Genomic DNA, 15,931 nt, shown 5'->3' with positions numbered 1-15,931 from the left:
ACAAGGCCACATCAGTCAATCATCCAGACTGTTGCCCCTACAACTACTGAAAAGGCTGCTGCCCCTCTTCAGGAACCACGTGTTTGTCTGGCCTCTCAACAGATACCCCTCCGTTGTTGTTGCACCTACGGTACGGCTATATGTATCGTTGAGGCACGCAAGCCTCCCCACCAGCGGCAACACTTGGAAACTGTCGAGATGCGGGAGAGGAAGGTTTATCTTAGCGTACTTTATTTATTTTGGTCGGGAAATTGGTGCAAATGTCGATCCTAATTACGTAATTAATCACAAAGATCGGGCATAATTACGAAACTATATGCATAGTGCTACACAAGAACAACATAAAATCACAGTACAGCACAAAAACTGACAATTCTATACAACTGATATTATCTTGCTGGACAAAAATTACGCAATACAACTCCAAAGCAGTGACACATGCACTCAAACTCTACCCTACACCTACAACCTGGCGGGGAAAAGGTTGGGGTGTAAGGCACTATCTTTATTCTTTTTGGCGGGAAATATCTTCAACTGGTGTTGAACAGAGAGGAGCTTAAAAAGTATACTACTTGTAAGCATACAGCATCTATTGCTGTTTGACGTCAGAGTTCGCTATAGATGCCTACTAAAAATCACCCTACAGCACAGGTAATAGAAGCCAACACATGCTATCACAGCTGATGGAAAAATTGGGTTACAGCTCTAATTACACATCGAAATTGTCGTGAAAAACCAGAACTTGTAATGAACGGGTCACAATGCACCACATGTACAGGGGAATAACGTCGACCTAAAAGATTGCACAGGAGGTGGTAGTTGAACAGGCCATCTCCTCGATGTACAGTCACAAACTGTCGAAAATCGAGGTCCTCTCTCCACCTACAGGGTGGATAGACCGAGGGTGGGAGCTACTCCACCAGCAGCCTCGTGACACGTGCTGACTGCTGGCCACTGTCCACCTTGAGGCGATGGCCTTTGCCAACACAAAAGTAGGTATAGTTAATTAAACGATAGGAGATAAAAGATTGACTGTCCCGAATGCATTTTGGTCGTCTAAAGTACAGTGACACAGCGGCCCCTAATGGTTAGGGGGCGCACCTGCGGCGACGAGCTGTCGCAGACTAGACAGGTTCTCAACGCCTCCATAGGCCTCTCGTTCTGGAATGGAAAACACTTTAATTTAACATCATGTAGGACGCTCCCGCTGCAACTGGCGAAGAGCCGTGGTCTTGTAGAGAACTCGCCCACCATTCTGAGCTGGACTATTAAACATGAACTCGACTCCTATAAAAAAGTAACAATAAAAACAGAAAAAAACTATTCGAAACAATAATCAATGTCCTCTTTCTACGAAAATAGACGAAGTCCATTTCCATTTAGTTTTATGACCACAATCGGTATAGTTTTATACGTTCATCTGAATTGGCATGTCATTATTTTGTGACGTCCAGCGAAGTCTACTGCCACCGATCACAAATAATCAGCAGAGACATACCCACCCTGCGTAAAAACAGGAGAAACAAACTTCGACTATTTTGACGCGAAAACTACCAATCGCAGCAGAGTGTCCTCGTTATTTCGAAATTAAATTGATCATGAGAGTCACTTTGCATGGCGAGTAGTTTTTTTTCTGTTTTTCTGAAGTTGGATTACACTCACCAGGTAGGTCAAATGGGAATCGGTGGAGGGAACACGATGTTCTTTTCGAGGAACACTATTGAGAAATGACATCTGAAGGTGACCACAGAGGGATTCCACAGCCCACAACATACATTTCGCGTAAGTATCATGCTATTAAAAACACGAACGTCACAACTACGTTACCATCACCATGCATAAAAACTGGTCTTGAGTCTACAGGTGTACACACAAACCACTGGTAGTGTTATGCTTTCTGGTAGAAATTCTGTCAGCCATTTGGAATCAAGTCTATCCATTCAACGACTTACTTGCGTTGGACCCAATAGAGACATCTTTCAATAATTGCAGCCACGGGTGAATCATGTTCGTGGCACTCTAATATCTTGAAATGAGTCACTTTTTGTCTCTCAGAGTGCATTCTAACCTATCACCCAAACATATGTTACGATCCTATTAAATATACAGGTATTGGATCATTGGATCACGTGGTTTGTGAACGAATCGGTACCACAGACTGGTGTAAAATTTCATCACCTGTACTGTAGGATGATCATATCCAACAATCACATGAGAGGGCTCCTGTATTGCTCCTTCATAAGCAGTTTAACAAATTGATTTCTTCGGTTGTAACACATCCAATCGGTGTACACCACCATACACTTTTTTCGATGTGGACTTAAGAGACCCATGTCATCTGCTGCTAAACCGACATTAACACGATTCGATCCTCTGTCTCTCACAGAAAACTGAACATCACATGGCCTAAAATGTACAGCTACCACACCATAGACTGGTAAGGATAAAACACAGATGCGATGTTTCTCATTGACAAAAATGTGGAAGACATTGCAACATATGGAAACTGGAAGAGTCTGCGATATTGTAGATAGTTTCCAACAACTATTCAAAGGTGATTACCTATACAGTTAATCTCATCTTTCCATCAAAAGGGTAGCAGATGTTTTGGTGCTCCATTTCGAAAAGCATCGTTTCTTCATTTTGTAGTCTTGTATGTGATTGCTGTTCCGGTGTTGACCATCGCCGGAAGGTGCTGTTCACTGCACATGTGAAGTAGCACAAACAAAAGGAGGTACTGTGGTATCGCAGCATATGCAAATAGGACGAGTCTGTAGGAATGAGGACCGCTTCCAAACAACTGTATTAAGGTGATAACCTCTACATTTAATCCCATGTTCCACAGCGACAAGTAGCGGATATCTAGTGTTCTGTCAAGGTTCCCTCCATCTCAATGCAGTCGTGTCAGTCAATCATTATACGGTAATCAACAGCATACGCAGTGGATGGTCGGGATTGGAAAGATGCCATTGATATGGAGCGATGTACTGTAACACACACCGCACTGGATAGCGAGATCAATTTTAGCAATTTTACCCAGAAGTCAGATAGAGCAATATTCACCACATTCTGATACCTGTTTAGGAACAGAGTGAGCTGAGTTAATGCTATAGGAGTGTGTTTTGATCACTCAGTGGAAGTGGGAACATATTGTCGTAGATCCACCACCAGTGTACGATGTGCAAAGTCTGCGTCAAATGAAACCTGCCCCAGAAACACGACGACAGTACGAAGAGTTACATTGACGCTTCTTGGTGGGAAAATTAGGAAGACTCAACAGCGAAGGAGATCTGCATCCTACTTAATCCATTCACGTCTATCACCCAAACATTCTATCATCGTTATTCTGTACCATTAAGCAGAGAAAAATTACGAACTATCTGCGTGCCAGCATCGAGCACATGTAACGATCCTATTAAATATACATGTATTGATCCATTGCACAGACCAGCGTAAAGTTGTGTCACCTGTACTGTAGGAGGATGACTGTATCCAACAAACTATACATTTAGTCGCAAGAGACGCTCCCTGTGACCCTGTGTCGTTGTTTGAAACATTGCTTTTTCTGCTGTAAAAATTTTTGTACACTGCCTTACATTTTGTTTTTTCCCGCCACGTCTTCGAGGTCCGTGTCAGGTTCTAAACTGACATCAACACGTTCTGATCCATTGCTTCTCGCAGAAAATTAGACATCGCACGGGATAAATCATGTCTTTACTGCTGCTACCGTAACACACCACACACACTTGATGATTTTAAATAAAAGACAGTTACAACATAAGGAAACTGGAAGGGTTTGGTGGCACTGTGAAGAGTCTCCAAACTGCTGTCTGAAGGTGACTGATGACCTCTACATTTAAACTCATCTGCCACAGTGACAGAATAGCTGATGGCTCTGTGTTCCATTTCGACTGATTCCTCATATTGCAATCACGTACGCAATCACTGTTTCGATGCTATCCATCCCATAGTAACAAACTGTAAAATAAGTGCACAATGTAGCTTTTCAGAGATGTGTAGCGTCCACTGTTCACATCCGATCTCAGGTCAGAACTTACACTATGCTCGATCATGGAGTACATCGCATAAATCGTCGTTCGTTTAGAAGAATGTGTCGAAACAGGCTGGTCACGTTTCATCACACATGAGATGGAAGTCCTCTGATGACGGAGAGATTTGCTGTTAACGATCGCAAGTAGACAGTGCACTGAGTCAAATACAGAACACGTGGTTGTATACGAGTTGAGCGCAGCCTGTCATGCGACTGATACGAAAAAATTATAAAATGACCTCCGCCAACATCTCCCCCCGTCTCTAGAATCCATTATCAGTCTGTCATTAAATCGTACCTCGCTACAGCTCCATCTCAATCAATCAACCCTTGCACTCTCTGTTGTCCTTTAATGCAGTTGTATGTAAATTTAGAGGCAGATGGTTCTCTGCGTTTCCTGAAAAGCATCAATTACAGTTGTCAACATGTGTGTATCACAGTTACCTCAATAGGCATACAGTAGAATGCTGCCTCGACAGAAGAAAAAAAGTGACTATTTCCCTGGCCCCCTTCGCTTCCGTGTCGACGTTTTCTCGGATTTCTCTTGCTGTCACATGCTTGTTCCCATGTACTAGAATTTTTCCACGCCAACCAGAACACATGCAAATATTTCTTCAATTTCTCCGCATTTCAGCGTATTTTCGCTCAATTTATACGTATTTCCCATCATTTTTCGCGATTCTAACGCTTTTTATGTCGCTTCTACCCATATAATCATGACATCTCTCGTTCCGTGTTCTAAAACAGCTTGTAAATGTAGTACAGCTGCCAACACTCAGTGCAAACCCACTATTCTTCTGATCGGAAGGCATAGTATAGCAATGTACTCGATTGCATCCAGTCGCCTCCACCCGCGTATTCCACATTTGCAGTATGTATTCTGTATGTCTGTGTATGAGCAAGTGTCGCTGATGGCTCCCAGGACCTGCAGTAGATCCGAGTTGGCATTCGAGTGTGGATCCACTACGTGCAGTGTACGGATTGACGGGATGCGGATCCACAATATGCCACTTCCTCGATAGGGTTTGAAGGTGGATCCATCACGTGCAATGTACGGAGTGATGTTGGGATGCGGATCCACAATATGCCTCTTCCGGGGTAGGGTTTGAAGGTGGACGTCGCCTATAACTTCGTTATAGGCTATGTCACACGACTGATGCGGAAAAATGGTAAAATGACCTCTGCCAACATCTCCCTCCCTCTCTAGAATCCATCATCAGTCTGCCATTAAATCGTACCTCGCTACAGCTCCATCTCTATCAATCAACCCTTCCACTCTCTGTTGTCCTTTAATGCAGTTGTATGTAAATTTAGAGGTAGATGGTTCTCTGCGTTTCCTGAAAAGCATCAAATACAGTAGTCAACTCGCGTGTATCAGTTACCTCAGTAGACATAGAGTAGAATGCTGCCTCGATAGAAAAAAGTGACTATTTCCCTGGCCCCCTTCGCTTCCATGTCGACGTTTTCTCGGATTTCTCTTGCTGTCGCATGCTTGTTCCCGTGTACTAGAATTGTTCCATACCGACAAGGACACACGCAATTACTTACTCAATATCCCTTATGTGGCCATCGTGGGCCACTTCGTTCTCCTAGCTTTAGTGCAGTATACAAATCCTGCAGTGTATAAACTGGGCATCTTTTGAGGGGAGCCATGAATCGATAAATTTTGCACTTGTTCATATGACCAAAAGTGCTAGTCAGCTAGGTCGTATGTCGTAAATCGAGAATGGTGGCAGTCAGAGGGAGGAATATCTGGAGAATACAGTGGGTGGGGTAGAACTTCTCATTTCAACGTTTCGAAGTATGTTTTGACGGGATTTCGACATGAGGTCGTGCAGTGTCATGCTGCAAAATTATTCCTGCATGACTATCGCTGTAGTGTGGCCGTTTATCTTTCAGTGCTCGGCTCGAACACATCAAATGCTTTCGATAACGATCTCCTGTGTTTGTTCCCATCTGTTGCAGTAGCATCGAAAGCTTTCTCTCTTTCACAACCATGCCGGTCTTCAACGTCAAAACCATCATTCTTGAAGCATGGAAAACCATTCTCTGCGAAGTTCTGTCACTAACAGGCGTCTCATTATAGGTCTTACCCAGCTGCAGATTTCATCATATCAAAGCAGAAAATTAAGTTTTCCAACAGATGACGAGGATTTGGCTCACAAGTTCACGTATTCAGTAGAGAATAACTTTATGATGCAATCAAAAATCGAGTGACATTTTGATAGCATTATGTTCAAATGCCTAAGCTTACTATATGACATTTATGACGAATGAGTTGCACCACTACTTTCCACTACATCTGTCAATTACAAAATGGCAGAAGCTAAGTTGTAGACCTAATATATTCGAAATGAATGACGTCATGAGCGGTCTCTAGTGCTGGCTACACCACACTAACTCCGCTCAGTGGCTGGAGTAAGCTCTTAGATCAAAATACCTGCCAAAATTCGAAATTCCCACCCATTTTACAAGAGTAGCGCATCGTCATGCAAAAAGTAGGAACGGGGGGGGGGGGGGGGGGGGAGGGGGGCCTTGCCAGGTGACCCATAGAAACACATAATTCAGTTTACCGCCAAAATTCAATCTTCCCGCCAGGGGGCGTAGCAGGGGGCATAGGACTTTCCCATCAATAGCCGCCATCCTGGCTAACAGTACCCGTGTCATCAGCTGGCGTCACGGCCGCCATCTTGGATAATATCATAGGCTGTTGCCAAGTCTACAGACCGCCATCTTGGATGACGTCATCGCCGCCATCTTGGATACAGCTGACAACAGTGCAGTCTACAATGAGCACCCCCCTACCCTACTACTTACGTACAGTATTTTACGTGCATGCACATACAGGCTTAGGGTACATTTTACAATCGAATTGAAGATCCGTTTAGTGTGCCCTCCACCAGACACAAGACTATCGAGCGGATGACAGTCAAATTCATCCACACTGAGTTATGTCGTTCACTGTTGTCGTTTTACGAGGTGTCACTGCCAACTCACAATATAAAGAGTCTGTGAATCCACCTCACAAATTCACAAACAGTGAGAGTAGGTGACAATGGAGGCCAATGCTGGAATGCGGGATCTGTATGGCACGCCCCTTAGCAGAAGATCCAGTGGCTCGGTGTAGACAAAAATGATGTCACACATTTGTAACTGAACTGAGGGACTGGGTGTTGTGCTGTCTTCATCCTCATTTCATCACCATCTGGCGCGCAGTTCGCCCAATTTGGTGTCAAATGTAATAAGACCTGCACCAAGATGGCTGGACCTACCCTGCAAGGGGCCTCCTGGCCAATGACGCCAAACGCTCATTTCCATTTTTTTCCATACAGTCGTCTGAAGTAGGATGAAGCCTTTTGAAGCAACCTGAATAAAACGTGGCAAAAGAGTGGGACGAAGGATGTCCGCAGAGACCACTGGTGCTAGTATTACAACTCCCTCCCCTTCTTTCCCTATAAAGCCGTGGCATGAGGATGTGCTTCCGCAATGGAATCTTCCGCAGTATCCTCCACAGGCCGGGTGTCAGACATTCACTACTTGTTCGTGTAACTCGACATAAGAAGATAATTTAAGTTGTTCCAGTTTATCCTAAGAACGGCATGGCCACCAGCAAGCGACTAAGCAATCTGAAACGCGAACTCCTCTTTAGTCTCACGATTATCCTCACAAAAGAAAACTCGACTTAAATAATCATCAAGAATTTTTTAAAGAGATTATAAGCTAGATATGTAAATCAGTGTAATGCTACAGAGAGCTTCTGTATCATCACAGTGACTGACAGGCAGTACTGCTGTATCTGTTGCTGCTGCTGTCTTGAGGAAGAGTGGGGTGCCATTTCCCCAAAATATTCAGCCGCCACATTGAAGGTGTTCCCAGCAGAGTTAACGCTGTCATAAATGCGAAACGTGAACACACTGCATATTGATGCCCACTAACATGCGGCCAGATACTTTTGATCAGTTGTATGAAAACATACGCTGGTATACAGTACATTACTGTTGGCAAGTCTTGCCCTTTCCTCTATATCTTCATGACAAGTGGACGCTCTTGTCTTTCAAGAAAGCAGTTCTGTTGACAAGGCTGCACGCATACGTTGCTAGTCTGACAAACGCTCAGGCGTCCTATTGCCCCTCGACTGCCCCGCTAAACCACCATATCTTCCTCCTATAGAAAATCTAAGGCTGTCTGGAACAGCAATTTAAACTTAGCAGTCGTGATCCCCGCATATGTCGCCTGGCGATGACAAATTTTTTGACCGCCGTGTTTACACGGTTTATGTACGTGGCTGGCCGCAGTTGGCAACAAGAGCGGTGGGTACAACTACACCAGCGCGCCAAACTCTTCCTTGCGGAGTCGCGCTTTCGCAGATAAGGGAGCGCAGAGTCCGGCGCGATTCAGTCTGCTCGCCATGGCTGCGGGGAGAAGCTGCCTTCTGCCGCTGCTGGCGTTGCTGATAGTCGCTGTAACCGGGGCCCTCGCCTCAGGTAACTAAGTGGCCGCACCGCCAGCTACAGTGCCCGCTTTGTCTCAAAACACAATGTTTCATGCAGATGAAGCAAAGATACATCCAGAATGAGATTTTCATTCTGCAGCGGAGTGTGCGCTGATATGAAACTTCCAGGTAGATTAAAACTGTGTGTCCGACAGGTTCGCAGAAGAGCTTCTGTAAAGTTTGGAGAGTAGGGGACGGATACTGGCAGAAGTAAAGCTGTGAGTACCGGACATGAGTCGTGCTTCGGTAGCTCAGTTGGTAGAGCACTTGCCCGCGAAAGGCAAAGGTCCCGAGCTCGAGTCTCGGTCGGGCACACAGTTTTAATCTGCCAGGAAGTTTCAAAGATACATTCGTCTGTGCAGTCAGTTTCTCAGTAAAACATCTACTTTTCGCAAAAAAAAAAAAAAAACTGTTTTCGGATTCGTGCGTATTCCCCGCTATGCGTTGTTTCTCATTTGAGTCTGAGGGAACTATTGGATAAACAAGAACTACATTTCCGAACCTTATAGCCACACATCACAGCTTGATAATGAACTGGTTTTCTTTTCGATATTACCCATAGCCATTGTAATACTTCGACGTAAAGATTAACAACCCATATATTTTGAAAAGTTTGCAGTGAAAAATGTTGTCACCGGTCGACTTCCGTTTAGTGCGTTTTATGCCATACATTACTGCATACGGAGTACAGCTAGCATATTGAAATTGTTTTTAACGGTGCAAGGAGAGTCATACCCTTTTCCATTCCCGAGAAAATCTTGAGATTGTCCGCGATGTGGTTGACACCTATTCGCCGTAAGCTCCGCTATTGCCATCTGTTGTGCGGAGTTCAAATGGCTCTGAGCACTATGGGACTTAACATCTGAGGTCATCAGCCCCCTAGAACTTAGAACTACTTAGACGTAACTAACGCCGGCCGCAGTGACCGAGCGGTTCTAGGCGCTTCAGTCCACAACGGCGCGACTGCTACGGTCGCAGGTTCGAATCCTGCCTCGGGCATGGATGTGGTGTGATGTCCTTAGGTTAGTTAGGTTTAAGTAGTTCTACGTTCTAGGGGACTGATGATCTAAGATGTTAAGTCCCATAGTTCTCAGAGTCATTTGAACCATTTGGACCTAACTAACCTAAGGACATCACACACATCCATGCCCGAGGCAGGATTCGAACCTGCGACCGTAGCGGTCGCGCGGTTCCAGACTGAAGCGTCTAGAACCGCTCGGCTATCCCGGCTGGCTGTGCGAAGTGCGGAGCTGCCTTCTTCATATTCTGCCGATACAAACAGAAGCTGTAAACGAAAGAAAACCTTGATCTAATGAGAAGACATGGAGAGTCATCAGCTCATGACGCTGACTATGTAAAAATGGAATTTCTATAGGATCATTTTATGTTCCGTGTCTTTGCCATCCTGTCTGTCTGCCTGCCCGTCTGTCAGACTGTTCAGAATCATTTTTCGCAGGAAGGTGCATAAGTATCAAATTGAGTTTTATGTCGCATACTAAGATCTATGGCCCCTCGGCGATGTAAAAAATTTAAGCTTCCACGTCAGTGCAATCAAAAGATTCGGCCATTTATGTGATACTCGCAAACTCACTTATCGAAACCTGTAGATTACTTCCCGTTGACATACAACCATGAAATTTGGCAAGAAGTAAGATCTAATAATACGAGTAAGGGAAATAATCCGATAAGTGTTAATTTGTAACTCTACCACACGAAAAAGAAACTTGTCATGTTTTTCGACTGTCTGTCTATGTATCTGTCAAGACCCCTTTTTCACAGGATCGGGGGAAGAATCAAGTTGAAATATATGTCACACATTAAAGGATACAGTCCTGTGGTGGTATAAAAAAAACTCTCCTGATGCTGCAAAAAACTCATGACTATTTATTTTACCTTCCTTTATATACGTTTAACATCCACTCTTATTCCTATTTGATGTAGCTCCCACTAACTTGAGTCTTTCGTAAGCATTCTCCTGTTCAGATACACTGCATGCTTGCAGTATCCTATCAATGAACCGAAGTCTAAAACCTGTCTTACACAAGACTGAGCCTATGTAATCATTCCACTTCATACCCTCACAGGTTCACCAGTTCCAATTTTTGATATTGTATTTGGAATATACTGTGTTTTTGGGTTTTACGAAATGCAAATTTTTAAATTTCTGATCAATTACAGCATGAGTTTTTAGACAATTCTTTCTTATATATAACGGTATGATATGCACCTGACAGTACTAGCAAGTGTCCCATCACACTTCCCTGAGGTGCACATGAAATTACTGTTACATGTATATAAAAATTTATTAAACGAACCTCAGCAGCTAAAAAACTTCATTTTGAGTAAAGACACTGGTGCAGCTAATATGGTTACTTTATTTAAAAGGCATGACTGGTTTCGTAGCCCTAGTTTCATCATCACGTGAAGTGATGAGACTGTAAAATAATACCAGGAATTGATAACTTTAGATAAAAAGAACGTCGAGTATTTGCCAGAGTGGCTCAATGGAAGTACTATAAAACGTGGCAATGACCAAAACTTACAATTACAGCGTGATGGTGAAGTATATTTGATATTCTCTGGAATAACAGGGTGAAGTGCGGACACAGGCAAAAAATGAAGAGGTTCCCCTAAAGTCTTCGTTTGATTGCAGAATTATGCTTAATGACTGCCTGTACAAATATATCTGCCAGACAGTTAGAACATTTGAGGTCAGATTTAGGAAACAGTCATCTGGCTCGGGTTTTAACTCAGCTTTGGATACCCATTTTTCTAAAACGGGTTGCTCTGGTACCAGGGAATATAAAGGCAAGGCCAGACAGTTAGTACATTTGAGGTCAGATTTAGGAAACAGTCATCTGGCTCGGGTTTTAACTCAGCCTTGGATATCCATTTTTCTAAGACGGGTTGCTCTAGTACCAGGGAATATAAAGGCAATGTCTTAATGTTCTACAAGAACTAGAGATTTACCGTGTCTTAAAGTAATCTCTCAACACCGAAGTTGAACTGAAACATAAACCGAATTTAGATTACTTCAATGAGTAACCCGGCCCTCCGTTTACCTGTTTGTACATTTCCTCCTTCTCACCCCCCCCCCCCCCCTCCCCACACACACATCTCTGGGCCTTTTTAAAGTATGTTACGTCTCCCACTAGTTTTAGTTTTCAAAGAGTTTTCCTTAGTACACCATTTACGCACTCTTATAGTATCAATTAATATTTTCTGTTGTAGTATTTGACATTGTACTCTAGGATGCACACGATTTCTAGTAATTTTCTCACTCTCAGAGTCAGCCTAGCGCTTCCGTGCTTGCGCCACCTATCTAGTGGTCCTTCATTTATTTCCACGTTAGTCGCGACGCTGCCCTTCCTCTGCGCGTCGGATCCACTATAAGGTGTAATTTTCTACGGTTTATTCTTTTGTCTTTTTCCTTCCGTTCCCCCCATTGCACGGTAATTTAGCAGTGTATTTACATTCCTTTTTGGGTTCTAGCTATTGCGCCCCCTCCCCCTACTACATTGTGGGGTAGCACATAATTTTTTAGAAGGGACTACAGTTCTAAGAATAGTGGGAAAGTTTTATATCAAATGTACTTCAGCATAATGATGTAATTGTAAGAATTGGTCATTACAAAATTTTATATTACTTGCATTCACCCACTTTTGGCAAAGATTCGACGTCCTAAAGTTCTCACCTCCTGGTGTTTCACGGTCCCTTTTTATTCAGTACTTCACCTGATCGTGTAACTAACGGTACTAAACCAGTCATGCTTTTTAAATAAAGTGACCATACAGTTGCAGCGGTGTTTTTAGCTCAACATACTTCTACATGTGTCTCAGGCTTTCTCCAATCACGGTATCATGTTCTGTCTACCACGAATCTTCATTGTAGTCATAAATTTCATTTGATACAACATATTATCATGAATTTATGGATGAACAAAACTCCCACTTTCCTCCACAAAGTGCCACTGACTTAGAACTCGCTTTCGGAGGGACAACAGTTCAACTTCGCGTCTGGTCATCCTGGTTTGGGTTTTTATTGATATCCCTAAATCGCTCTAGACGAATGACGGGACGGCTCCTTTGAAAGGGCACGACCAATTTCCTTCCCTGTCATTGAAACAACTCGAGTTTGTGCTCTAACTCTAATGATCCCGATGTCGACCAGACGTTAACCCCTAATCTTCCTTCCACAAAGTGCCAGTCAGCAACTATATCTCGAAGCAGAACACGACCGTACGTTAAGAGGCTAAGAACAACGATAGCGTGCGGAGTGTTACAACTCAGTTATCTCTACACTACTTGAATCGAGAACTCTGGCCTTGGAGCAGAAGACTTGCAGAATTCTCTTGTCTCCAACGTCTTCCATGTTGCAATTGTACAAAAAAGTTCCATTAGTCTGTACGTGATCAACGATTATTTTTCCAAGAGATGAACCTTAATTTATTAGCTATAATAGCGACTGAAGCAGGAAACTATTAGTTCAGCGCAAGACTGCAACACTTCATTACAAGATAACAGCGAAACATAATAATTCTTTCCTTCGCATAAGCTACGAATTTTACGACCTCTCTTGTGGTTTTCTTTCAGCAGATTGTAGTTGTGGCCCAAAAATATTTCGTGTGCTTCAGCTTTACAGTGCATATCCTGCAGGTAATTGACAAGCCTCTGTAAAACTCTTCCCAAAAACGATTATCTCTCACCTTGTGCACATATTTCCGTCGTCCAGATAGGTCACATTTGGTCCCAGAAGTGTAGGTTATCTTTGTTAAAATTCGAGACTTAATATTTTGTTACGATAAATACATTTGTCACACTTTCAGCACCTCTCACCATGACAGCGAGTGGAACATAAATGCTGATAAGCAATGCATCAATCCAGTCACCAATCACTTCAGATACTAGTCACTCCAGATACCAGGAGAGTAATAATGTGTTTTTGCTTTAACCTGATAAATAGATACCCTTGCAAATGTCAATATAAGCTTTGGCTGACGAGTTTTTTTAATTTTTATCTTCAGCAGTGGACATGTTTAACCAAAGGACGTCGATTTTCTTAGTGAGATGTCTGCTTTGTTGACGGCATTTGGTTTTATGAATTACAAGCACTTAAAGGTCTGACTAATATAGTACCGAATTCGTTTATTTCTACGGAATCTGAAGGTGTTGTTTTGCATGACAGTGGAAACGTTTAGTAAGCTGTACCCGTGAAATATAGAAGAATCAGTTTGCTGATGTGCCTTTCAAGTTTCGGATATAACTCGAGATTTTAAGTCGTGCAGCACAACTGTTACCAATTTTCGCACCAGTTTTGGAACAATCCATTCTGCTGTTCTCCGGGAATCTGAAACAAACGGCCTAATATATTCATGTGGGTGCAGTCTCGGAAAAATCTTTCTTTTTTATTTCTAGTATCTCTTTGTAGAACACGTGTTGTATGTATGAAACGAAGAGCGAAGGACTTTGGCTGACCCTTCCAGACAGTTGTATTTCGACACCCAGGTGGCATGTAATTCAAATGTAAAAATCGCAGAGGGAGACCAAGAGATGAATACACTAAGCAGATTCAGAAGGATTTAGGTTGCAGTAGGTACTGGGAGATGAAGAAGCTTGCACAGGATAGAGTAGCATGGAGAGCTGCGTCAAACCAGTCTCAGGACTGAAGACCACAACAACAACAACAACAACAACAAGAAAACTTTGCGATTGACAGACTGCAGTGGCGGGGACCTGTACTGCCAGCGTGCAGCAAGCTACGCTTGAGAAGGCGCTGCCTGAACCTGAAAATGGGCAACGCTCGGACCATGTGACGTTCGAATAATATCTACGAATGGTTGGTGGCTAGCCCTTACTATTCGACTCACACAAACGTCAATCACGAATTTGTTGTAATCGAAGTACAGAGATCACTGGTATGAGGGGATAATTGTGTATCTTTAGCTCAACAATTAGGAAATCGTAACACACTACTCATCCTAAAATAATGATTCAGTTTCTAGATTAACATGTGAGTTATTGAAATTTTTTTTAATTATTTGGCCGTGTATAGGCCGTAATGTAAATTTCTAGAATTTATATGCTGGACGAATAGTAGAGGGTGTTCTGTGGTGAAGAAAAAAGTAAAGAGAGGAAGACTGAGAAATATAACAGTGAACCTCGATCAAGACGGCTAGGCGGGGATTTGAACCGCCATTTTCTTGAATACGAGTCCAGCGTTTTACCACAGCGTCAACTCACTCACTATAAACTCTCTGAGATAGTGGAGAATGGCAAATGTTACACGGTGTGGAGACGAATGAGTTTAAAGTTGGAAAACCAAGCGTGTTGAGGGATAACGTTGCCAGTAGAATACAACTATCGAATCATTGGTATTAATTGATCTACACACATCAAAACAAGTTTTGCATCACCCCAGTTCCCAGAACTCCTGAAGACAGACGTTGACTATGGATATTGTATTACAGACACAGTCCCTTTGACTGTTCGGAGATGTCACTAAACCCGTTCAAAGATGTAAACAACCATCCATGAGCAGCGCCTATTAGACGGAGGGGGTCCGACAGCCGCTCAGTCAGTCCACCAGGAAGGAGGTACGCGGCTCGTCTTGTCTGTAGCTCAACCATTCCAAGACGGTCAATACCGCTGTTCGATCGCGTCCGCATTTTTACTTTGTGCCAGGGAGGGCTCTCAACAAGGGAAGTGTTCAGGCGTCTCGGAGTAAACCAAAGCGATGTTGTTCGGACATCGAGGAGATACAGCCAGACACGAACTGTCGATGACATGCCTCACTCAGGCCGCCTAAGAGCCACTACTGCAATGGATGACCGCTACCTACGGATTCTGGCCCGGAGGAATCCTAACAGCAACGCCATCATGTCGAATAATGCTTTTCGTGCAGTCACAGGACTTCGTGTTACAACTCGAAGTGTGCGCAATAGGCTGCATGATGCGCCACTTCACTCCCAACGTCCAAGGCGAGGTCCATCTTTGCAAACCACGACACCATGCAGCGCTGTACAGATGGGCCCAACAACATGCCGAAGGACCGCTCCGGATTGGCATCACGTTCTCTTCACCGATGAGTGTCACGTATGCCTTCAACCAGACAATCGTCGGAGACGTGTTAGGAGACAACCCGGTCAGGCTGAACGCCTTAGACACAGTGTCCAGCGAGTGCAGCAAGGTGGAGGTTCCCTGCTGTTTGGGGTGGCATTATGTGGGGCTGACGTACGCCGCTAGTGGTCATGGAAGGCGCTGTAACGGCTGTATGATATGTGAATGCCATTCTCCGACCGATAGTGCAACCATATCGACAGCATATTGGCGAGGCTTTCGTCTTCATGGACGACAATTCGCGTCCTCATCGTGCACATCTTGTGAATCATT

General features: G+C 43.7%; 1 protein-coding gene across 2 annotated transcripts in view; it reads left to right on the top strand.

The window, feature by feature from the left end:
• The window catches only part of LOC126336779 (sphingomyelin phosphodiesterase-like), a 338,554-nt gene that overhangs the window by 181,236 nt on the left and 141,387 nt on the right, over positions 1–15,931 (top strand). Inside the window, exon 1 of one of the 2 annotated variants that reach the window (XM_050000796.1) lies at positions 8,402–8,535. The exons of the other annotated variant lie outside the window; for it this stretch is intronic. Within the exon in view, the coding sequence (XP_049856753.1) occupies positions 8,460–8,535 (76 nt within the window). The 5' untranslated portion in view covers positions 8,402–8,459. Of the gene's footprint in view, positions 1–8,401; positions 8,536–15,931 lie in introns of those variants that run through there. 2 annotated transcript variants of the gene reach the window in all.

This window comes from Schistocerca gregaria, chromosome 2, assembly GCF_023897955.1.
Source record: "Schistocerca gregaria isolate iqSchGreg1 chromosome 2, iqSchGreg1.2, whole genome shotgun sequence".
NCBI classification, from domain to species: Eukaryota; Metazoa; Arthropoda; class Insecta; order Orthoptera; family Acrididae; genus Schistocerca; species Schistocerca gregaria.
The sequence above is the reverse complement of the archived record's forward strand: the minus strand, read 5'-3'. Positions and strand labels throughout refer to the sequence as shown.